Here is a 10,563-nt window from a genome sequence, read left to right as displayed (position 1 = left end):
AGGCTGGCTTCTAACCCAGAACAGGGCCTCCAAGTTCGTAACGGGAGCGTTCATAGCGTTCCCGAGCCAGTAAAGAGGCGTGCTTAACGTAACATTGGGCCTTCTAATCTAGATCATGGGCTACGTTTTTTATTTATGTGGCTTCTTAGTCCAGAAACTTTGAAACCTTGATCTGAATTTTGGTGACCTACGGGCAACTGCTGCGGCTTTAGTTTGGGAAAAAGGGCCAACAAAAAATTAGAGTGAAACAAACGTACGATCGTCCCATGCCACCATGCTGTGCCACCGATATTTTTAGCACACTGCAAGTACCGTGAGGAGGAGAGTTAGCCTGTCTAAAAATCACATTACAGCAAGCTCGAGAGTAATAAAACAGGTTGCTTTTGACCTTGGTTTGACCTTCATATCTGGCTCCAGGTCAATGCTATTTGTCTATTCAGTTGTTGTGTTGCCTGAGAAAGCATCTCAGAGATGTGTGGCTTCGCCTAACACTCCGCTGTTTGATCGGATTAAACGATTCCCTACAACGTGGCTTCGCTGAAACCATGGCCTGACGTTGACCTGCCATAGGACAGCGACCTTACAAGTTACGTCTAAATTGTTGATGCCAAACAATCCGGTATTCAATTGTCTACAGCTGTATTACAGCACAATGTGGCGCCGCTACGCCGCGCGGCTCGGAAACCATTCCGGGAAAACCTTCGGGGAGGTCACTTCGACCCCCCCCCCCCCTATCCCAGCGCGTGTAAATAGAAACGTCCTGTGGTTACCAATTTGTCAAAACCTTACTGAATGCTTCATTTATGAATATATAAGTGCCCATAACACACGTGACCTTTTCCTATGTGCCTTCAACTTGTGCCCTTATAGTGGCTGTCAGGAGCTTTTCCAGCGTGTGAATTGGTCCGCTCTGCCCAAAAGGCCTTAATGCACTTGATGTCAAAGTCAGAGCCGAAGCGCAATTTTTTTATTTTGCCGGAAAAGCTGTGCAGCATTGTTCTGTGCAGAATTGAGGGCAATGCCATACTCTCCTATGCAGTGTCAATCAAGTTAAATAGTTGGCTAAGAACTTTCTCATTGATGTAGATTTTTAAGCATCGAAGCATTTCATAAGCACAAGATTCGTCAGCATTCATCACTACATGAAAAGGGGTCCCGCGTTATAGAATCAGCCGCCAAACCCTAGAACTTATGTGCACGATTCTGGATGAGTGCCAGACCTTTCGTTGTCGACGAAGGTGCGTGAAACTCAATTCTTGTGAATGTCATGGCATTAAGAATTCATTTCAATGAAATTTGATTTGAATGTATTTGAACCAGAATTAGCCTCTCGATCTTTTTGCTTACTTTTCAAGACATTTTAGCATATTCGGCGTGAATGAAGAATTTAATCATAGAGATAATGTGGCGCATTTCTGGAGAGCTTTTCGCAGCCGAACGATAGCGTTAGCTGTTTGAAAAAAGCCTCGTGTGGGAAGACTTTCGACTTTATGTTGTGAACACTACGAAATGCTGTATGTTATGGCTGTGGAAAATGAAAGGAAATCAAAATCGGGTGCTGCCAATTGACCTGTGCGTGATTTGAAACAACAGTAGAAGATGGACTTAGAGAAAACTTCACCGCTTTGAAATGCCTTTATTCTAAGCTTCACAGCCAAATTCCTTTTTCTGTAAGGGTGCCCAGTACCGGTGCGCTGCACAAGCGTGGCTTCAACGCACTGATATCGTATATGGCACATGGCGTTCGCACGAATTGACGCACCATCAGAGGCGCAGTGACAAAACCTGATACTGCTGCATAACATGTCACCAGGCACACCAGGCACATGGCACACCAGGCACATGTCTTTGGTCTTGGTTCACCGAAAAATATTGAGAAAATCACGATATCAAGCAAAGATTAACTACATTGTCAAAATTTGGCATTTTAGTTGTGCCCATGGCTGCTAGCGAACGAGATTAAGCAGGAAAATGGCCGTTAAAAACTAGGAAATGTAAACATAAAAACGTCCGAAATCCGTGCAGGTTTTGCCGTCAAACAATATCGATATAATAAATGATTTAAGTTCATATATTTTAACACCCGATGCATAGTTCAATGCCAAGTGGTGCTTACAATGTAGGTGGATTAGCCGGACGGGTAGGATAATCCATATGAAATGAACTGTTGAAAAGCTACTTACCACCAACCTGCGACATTACAAAGATTGCACGAACATCGCAAAAATCCCAGCTATTCAGCCTCTCGCGTGCCGGCACCCGATACACTTTGTGTATTGTTAATAAGTGTTAGGGGCTGCCCGAAACACAGGCGGCTGAGACGGAAGGTTTCATCAACCCCTACCAGAAATAAGACTAGAAAGGAGCTTTCGAAACAAATAAGATTGATAAGCCCTGGGGACTACGGGCCTTCTCGAGTAACACCACTGTCATCCGAGACACCTGTTACTCATGGGACTGAGCTTTTATCCACACAATACCAATTCATGATCAGTTGTAACCGCCTGCCAACTGTCATCGCATTGTTGCAAAAAACATGTTGCTTGCATTTTCCAGCAATTTAGTTCTACATTCTCAAAGAGTTTTAGGGAAGTTTACAGTCTTAGCTGCCTTTTTGTGTAAATAATTGCAAAAATAGTGTCCATGAAGCTAATATGAAGTAAGTGAAGTGAAGTGAAGTAAAAGCGAAGCATGAAGCTAACGATCACGACGATAAACGAAAACCGTAGCACTGCGAAACATTTTATAAGTATCTACCCTCCGTTCAACAAACGTTTCCCCATAACAATACCCAAGATTCGAATTATCCTAAAATATGTACCTGACATAAAATATGTACCCTTTGCCCCTAACCTAGCATAGCCATGGGTTTATTTCATCCGGTAAGCCCTCTCCTGGAGAAGCAAGCGTCGCCAGCTGGGAATAAAATTCGTCACGCATTTGATGATGAGCTGAAAGAAAAAAAAAATGCGCGGGATAATTTAGCGTGCAAGATCTTTTGCAGCCTCTGTCTCAAGGTATTTTATGTAAGGTAACCAAATGCAATATTTGTGACATGTTTAATGCGCACATTTTGGGGCGCGTATCTGAAGGGGAGCGTGCACATCACTAGGGGAACGAATGACAGACCGACATAAAGCAATAGAGCATAGCGACTCTAACATCAACTTTAAGTTAGAAATCTGGACCACAGCTGAGGACAACGTGTAGCTCAAGAATTCAAACCGCTGCCCATTCATGATTTTTGTCCGAGGTCGAGCACAAAAACATTGTCATGGGACCAGTTCTCCTAATATGTGTCTTGGATTTTGAACATCCTGTCTGCTTAACTCTGTTTTCTCTTGACCACGAGCAAAACAAGAAACGTTGATTTTTGACAATACAAGCAATGGCCGCCTAACTTCGTTTACCTAGTACCTACCGGCGTATTGAAGATCGATTGTTGTCTGCATAAACGCTCTAAAATAACAACGCCGATAAAGCAGAAGCACAAGACCATTCCTGCTTATATCGGCAGAAAAAAACCTGGCATGCAAGGCAAGTATATTAAGTCCCCTATTACCCCTGACTGCAGAAACCGAACAGGTGCATTTAGTCATCCCTGGTCGGCAATCGTCGGGCGCAGCCATTCAATGACTGCCTGACTGGCAGGCGTGCCACTTTCCATTGTTTTGGAACGCGTCACCCACCAATTATTCACCATGTCAACGCGCCTTTAGGGAAATCAACTTCACCTCCCAAAAGGTTTTACAAAATAACTTTCGACCGGCAATGCGTAGTCGCACCAAGCTTTGCATAGCTGTAGGCAATTGGATAGTGGATATTTTGGCATAGCAATGCTGACCTAAGGTAGGACGAAGTCAGGCCGTGGCCGTCAACGGGGGCGATTTCAAGGGAATTATTTAATATTATGCAACGACGGAGCGTTAAACAAAGCCATACATTTCTGCGATGGTTTTCTTTGCAATAGAGCAACTTAAGCTAGGATAATAGCGTATTCCATTGCCATATGACAAGGCGCAAGGGTAAGACTGAGGTCGAAACTAACCAGCACGTTCCAACCGGAAAGGAACGAAATGCGGACGGGTCGGAGAGTCACACGAAAATTGTTTTTTTAACTCGAAAATATGATCTTTAGTCCGTGCAAAAATGCCTGGATTCACGGTGCGGATCGGGTGCATGTAATCCAGTTTGCCATGTGTACCGCTATCACTCGAAATAAAGGGTGGCACTCTACGTTTATGATCACTCGACCCTACACGCTAATGATGTGGTCAGTCTTGCATTTGTATGCACTTGCAAAGGCTTCCTGGTAGTGATCATGCTGGGGAATGTGACGAATGGCGTCAACCGCAAACGTCCCTAAATATAGCTTAAACGTGCAATAGACGCACTGAAAGGGCAAGCTTGTTGTCGTCGTCAATGCCACCAGTAGTGACGAGGTTTGCGGCCATTGATCGGCGTGCTTGAGCGGTCGAGAAGATCTGTGCGACGCCAACAGCCCACAGGCACTGCTCATCAAGTCGTAGGCAGTGACCCGCGGAACCGCAGCGCGGCCTCCAGCAGCTGTACCCTTCATCGGACGCGGCGCCGCCCTCCGCGGCGCGCCGGGCGGCGCGCGCTCGTTCGAGCCGTAATTACCGCTAGGGCGTTCCCGTGCGGCTGGCCGTGACATTGAACTTCACCTTGGCCGAAGGTTGACGCCGGGCGGTCAGCCGTTGGCAGCCCCACCTCCGCCCGCGCCATGGACCCGCCCATGTCGAGAACGCGCATCCCGCCGCCGAGGGAGGCGCCCGGCAACGAGGCCGTCTGGGTGTCCGCCGGTATCCACCGGTTCCCGATGGGCAGCGCCTCGGGCGGTGAGGAGATGAGTATAAAACAGCGGGCGGCGAACGGCGACAGACACAGCTCAAGTCGCAGCTACCTCCTCAGCACCAACATGAAGCTCCTGGTGAGTGGGACTTGTGTCGGCCTGTTGATTTCACTGGCAGGCGGATGGTCCCATGTGATACGCTCAGGCACGATGGATTCCAACTGCACATGCCTGGGATCAGCGATGATCGCAATGGTAAAGTCTTTTTCGCCTTTTTACTACCGCACCATCATCTACGCTGCTTTACGCGTCGCATTACAGCGTATGAACCTGCCTCACTAGAGTGAAAAACAGCCAACTGATACTCGCTCCCTGTTCCAGGTTCTCCTGGCCGTGCTCGGCGCCGCTTCGGCCCAGTACCAGCTGTACACTGGTGCGGTGCCGTACACCGGGTACAACGTCCCACTGGCGTACAACGCGTACCACGCGCCCATCGCCACGTACGCCGCCCACCCCTTCGTGTACCATAGCCTGCCGTACTCGTTCAAGCCCGTCGAGAAGGAGGAGCCCGCATGTTGAGGGTCAGTGATAACGGAGTCTGCGACCCTGACGTGGGCAGTGTTCAATGTCGCTGATGCGGGCCCCGTCAGACTCTCGTGTGATCACTTGTGAGGTCGGATTTAGACTCACTACATGTCAAACAAAGGCTCCACTGAGGCACCATCTCACTGGGGATGTTCTTGATGCAGAAAAGAGGCTGTTGCGCCGTTCTTAGAGAGCTGTTTCGTAGCAATTCAATGTCAACAATCTCCCCAAAGACAATTATGTTGCACTCGTGGATTAAGGGTAATCGGAGATACAACTATGCTTGTGCATTCATCTGGTCCGGTCGCGAAGAGCTATGGTGTTCGTTTCGGTGTCTATTTACCACAATGCAATTTAAAATAATAGTCAAGACGGAAAGGTTTGCTTCGTATCGCAAAAATATTAATACTTCGAGGATCTTGATGCTCCTTGCTGCCATCTCTAAGCACAGAGCTAACACATCTCTTCTTTTTTCAGTCCCGGTCCAAGCGTTCGGCCGATGAGGATCAGAAGGCTGACGATGCCACCCTGTACTCCACCTACGCCGCCCACCCCCTCGGCTACACGGCCGGGCTACCCGTACGCCTACAACACGTACCCCACCGTGTACAACAGCGCTTACAACGTCCCCACCACCTACGCCTACAATGGCTACAAACGCGTACCACGCTACACCCCCGTTCGTGCACTCGCTGAAGAAGCGTGATACCGCCGAGGCGGACCAGAAGGCTGATGACGCCACCCTGATCTCCACCTACGCTGCCCACCCCTTCGGCTACCCGTACGCCCGCGCCGGCTACGCCACGCCGTATGCTTACCGCAGCGTGTACAACACCCCGGCCAGCACCCACCCCATCACCTACAACGCCTTCCCCTACGGCTACCGCTCGTATGTGTACTAGACGATGACGATGCCGAGGAGGTAAGGCGACATGAGCTGTACATTTTGTTTGTCATTGCACTGAACTTGGACATTTGTGCCTGTCGTTGCAATGAACTCGGCAACTTGTGCCCACCTGTGCTCTTAGGCAACTGCTTGTCTGTGGGCCTGTCTTCGTACAGGACGTGGAGACTTGTGCCTGCTCTTGCAATGCACGTGGAAACTTGTGTCTGTTTGTGCTCTGACAAACTGTGCTCATTGTCTACGACAAGCACACGCTTGAACTGAAACTCACTTTCATTGATTACATTGCAACTGGACGTAGCGGTGTGAACCTGCGCACAGCTGTGATTGTAACATGTGAAACGCATTTCATTGTTCTGGCCTGTTCATACTTGTCAATAAAAAGTTAAAATCACCCTTCTTCTCTGCTCATTTACCGTGATAGTGAGACACATGCAAGTGTATGGTCAGCTCTGACAGCAGGTGCGATGTGGCGTGGGGATAGACCAACACGATGCCAGTGCATCACAGTTGGTTCGAGATCCGACTTGGGAGCGCGCCAAGCGCGCGCCAACGGCCCGCATTGGTGTCACGCTGAGAGCGAAAAATTTGCAATGTAGAGAACATTACTGGAAACGCGTGGGGAACACCCGCTTGTAATTCATTAAGCGGCGGTCCGCAGCGAAATTTGATCAAAGCACAACGACTGGGAATAGATCGGGCAATCGTACAGGCGAACGTTCACGGCGGCTCTCGACCGAGAAATTAGACTTGATGTAAGATCTGGACGACGCATGCACGTGATGACGTGAAATAACTGTAAAGCGTAGACCTGCATCTATCATCTACAGATTGTCCCAGCCAGGTCAAACCCCATTAGAGCCATGGTGACACCTGCAGTTTACCTAGAAACTACAGACATTCCGGACACAATCTACATCATGCTGGCGCACCGAATACATCATGCTGGCGCACCGAATACATCATGCTGGCGCACCGAATACATCATGCTGGCGCATCGAATACATCACGCTGGCGCAACGAATACATCATGCTGGCGCACCGAATACACCATGCTGGCGCACCGAATACCACCATGCTGGCGCACCGAATGCGTCATGCTGGCGCATCACTTGAGCTATGCATGTTGGGGCCGTAAACAGACATAAAACACGTAATAGAGATGTAAACAGATGTAGCACAGTTTTACAGCACAGCCCACTGTGATCAATATCCACCAAAAATATGCATCCTTATCACAGTCTTACGTCACCATGAAACAACTGCAAATATTGTAATTTTCGTTGGTGCAAATCATCGCTTGCATTTACACATCTGTTCCTCAACCTGCCCTCATGGGTGTGACCCATGCGGTTGGGAAGTACAAGAGAGCACGGTGCTTGTACAATATTTACCCGTACAATACACATTTTTTGTCTTATTTTTTATTGAAAGCATCGTATTTGACTCAGATTGTCACCCAAAACTCTGAGCAATCCCCTCCAAGTTTGATTTTTACCCCAAAGCTCACACACCAGCCTACGCACATTTTCTGAATAGGGCCTACTCGTAGCCTTTGCCTGGTAGGACTATATATATATATATATATATATATATATATATATATATATATATATATATATGTATATATTCATATATATATAGTATGTGTGTGTGTGTGTGTGTGTGTGTGTGTGTGTGTGTGTGTGTGTGTGTGTGTGTGTGTGTGTGTGTGTGTGGTGGTGTGTGTGGGTGTGTGTTGTGGGTGTGTGTGTGTGTTGTGTGTGTGTGTGTGGTGTGGGTGTGTGTGTGGTGGTGTGTGTGTGTGTGTGTGTGGTGTGTGTGTTGTTTGTGTGGTGTGTGGGTGTGTGTGTGGTGTGTGTGTGTGTGTGTGTGTGTGTGTGTGGTGTGTGTGTGACAAGAAATGGCAATGACGTACATGCCCACCAGCATATTCAGGAACGGGGTTATTACCAGGCGTCGCTTTTTATCACTGCAACTTGCAATATCATGCACATATCCGAAACGTTCATTTACTCAGTGTCATTCATCTCAAACTAAGATAACTGTTGCTGCGAGGAATGTAGGCACACCGGCCCGACGCAATGGGGCAGTTCAGTGTAAGTTGATGGGGCAGTAAGTGCAAGTTCAGTGTATGTTTGCCCTTTATGATTGCCCAGCCAGTCAAACTACAGATGACCCAGCCAGCCAAACCCCATCAGAGCCATGGTGACACCTAAAGTTTACCGAGAAACTACAGACATACCAGACACAATCCCAAATACATCATGCTGACGCTTTACTCAAGCTATGAAAGTTGATGCGGTAAACAGATATAAAACACGTAATAGAGGCGGAAACAGACGTAGCACAGGCCTAAAACACAGATCACTGTGATCAATATCCACCGAAAATATGCCGTCCTTTATCACAGTCCTTGGGTCACCATGAAACAACTGCAAAGATTGTCCATTTTCGTTGGTGCAAATTATCGCTTGCCTTTACACATCTGTTTCTCAACCCTATCCTCATGAGTGTAACCACTGCGGTTGGGAAGTACATGAGAGCACGGTGCTTGTACAATGTTTTGCCCGCACAATGCACATTTTTCGCGTTACTTTTTATTGAAAATATCGTATTTGACTGAGATTGTAGCCCGAAATTTTAAGTTCAACCCCTTAAGCCTGATTTTACCCCACACCTCACAGACCCCGCTACACACATTTTCAGAACAAAGCCTACTTATAGCTTCTTGTCGGCTAGGACTATATATATATATATATATTATATATATATATATATATATATATATATATGTAATATGTCAATCCATGTTGTGGTGATCATTAGCCTCATCATCCTAAGCCTAGGCTCAGGAAACATGGGGTGGGGATAGCGAAGGACCATTGGTGGTTTAAGTGTTTGTTTTTTTTGTCGCTGACCGAATTTCTGTTGCTGACAAAAATTGCTGCCAACAGAGTAGCGCGGACACCACATGACAAAAAATGGTAATGATCGTACATTCCCAACAGAGTAATTAGATACATGTGTTTGTCAAAAGTCTCTTTTTATCACTGCAAATTGCAATATCATGCACATACCCGAAACGTTCATTTATACAGTGTCATTCATCTTATAACAAGGTAATTTGTTGCTGCGAGAAATGTCGGCACACCGGCCCAACGCAATGGGGCAGTTCAGTGTAAGTTTGATCTGTGGGTGGATTTGTTTCCTCGACCGCGAAAAGAACGGCGAAGGACCTCCACAGCCAGGGAAAATGAGTACATGACAAAGTTTCAACCGTTGGCAGGCAGCGCTGGAGCATGGCGGCAAGCATACGCACCTTCTCGAAACCCGCATTTTTGCCCTTTATAAAAACCAGGTGCGCGTTTCGAGCCCCACCCCATCCATAACCATCATACTCGCCACCATACCTTGGCATGCTCCAAGCCTGGCGCAACATATGTTGCGTGGTGAGCGCCTTTCAGTGCGCAACAGCAATCCGTACATACAGGTTTGAACTGGGCGTCTGGACTGCCTGGAGAGGAAGAAGCAATATACTGGGTTCCGTGATGAGCTCAGATTAAGGCGAAGGCGACTTCGCAAATGCTGCGAAGAGGTAGTGGGGGCGTGCTAGAAGAAGGATGCATCGGGGCTACAGAAAGATGAGTCACAGAACTGTTTGAGAAAAGCGAATAGCGTTTCATTTTGTTGTCACACTGGCAAACCAACAAAAAACAAACAAAACAAAACAATACAAAAAAACAACACCAAGCAATCATTTTCAGATGCAGCTAAACTTTACGATCGCTACATGCTTCACGAACGGAAGGTACCAGAAATTCCACGTTCAGATTTGAGTATTTCCTCCGTTTGAAATAAATGACCTGTGTTTCCACCAATACAACAAAGACTAGCTATGGCCGATCCAGCCGTCTCTGTTGCCCTTTGCATACAAGCAACAGTTCGTTTCTTGCTTTGGACATACCGAAGGTCGACATTGTTAGTTTCTTGAATTGTGTGAACTTTGTGAAATGTGTGTCTATCTGAACCATACCCTAAAGAGCTCGGCAAACGGAATGGGTCGCTGTATCTTTTATGACATGAATCCATCAGCTTTGTTTTGGGATGATTACGTAGGTTTATAGAACTATCTCGACCTTCTTTGACTAACTTTTCGCACGTGTACCTAGCGAACCAATCGTGCTTTGCGAGGAGGTGCTCCTAGTAGGCAACCGCGTCCCGTGGTGGCGGGTTCGAGGTCTTCGTGGTGTCTGCTACT

General features: G+C 47.2%; 1 protein-coding gene across 1 annotated transcript; it reads left to right on the top strand.

The window, feature by feature from the left end:
• The first annotated feature begins 4,744 nt into the window (after positions 1-4,744).
• Positions 4,745-5,392, top strand: LOC119106078 (uncharacterized). Its single transcript, XM_037229675.1, has 2 exons — positions 4,745-4,951; positions 5,195-5,392. Exons 1-2 carry the CDS (start codon positions 4,745-4,747, stop codon positions 5,390-5,392), a joined length of 405 nt encoding a protein of 134 aa, XP_037085570.1.
• Positions 5,393-10,563: the final 5,171 nt, after the last annotated feature.

Source organism: Pollicipes pollicipes, unplaced genomic scaffold (assembly GCF_011947565.3).
Source record: "Pollicipes pollicipes isolate AB1234 unplaced genomic scaffold, Ppol_2.1 Scaffold_6138;HRSCAF=7277_pilon_pilon_pilon, whole genome shotgun sequence".
Lineage (NCBI taxonomy): Eukaryota > Metazoa > Arthropoda > Thecostraca > Pollicipedomorpha > Pollicipedidae > Pollicipes > Pollicipes pollicipes.
This window is presented reverse-complemented; position numbering and strand designations above follow the sequence as displayed.

Excerpts from the sequence above, each read along its gene's own strand:
- LOC119106078 (XM_037229675.1), top strand. The coding sequence starts at position 4,745 with ATGGACCCGCCCATGTCGAGAACGCGCATCCCGCCGCCGAGGGAGGCG. Across the intron at positions 4,952-5,194 it reads GCACCAACATGAAGCTCCTG|GTTCTCCTGGCCGTGCTCGG; the intron begins GTGAGTGGGACT and ends TCCCTGTTCCAG.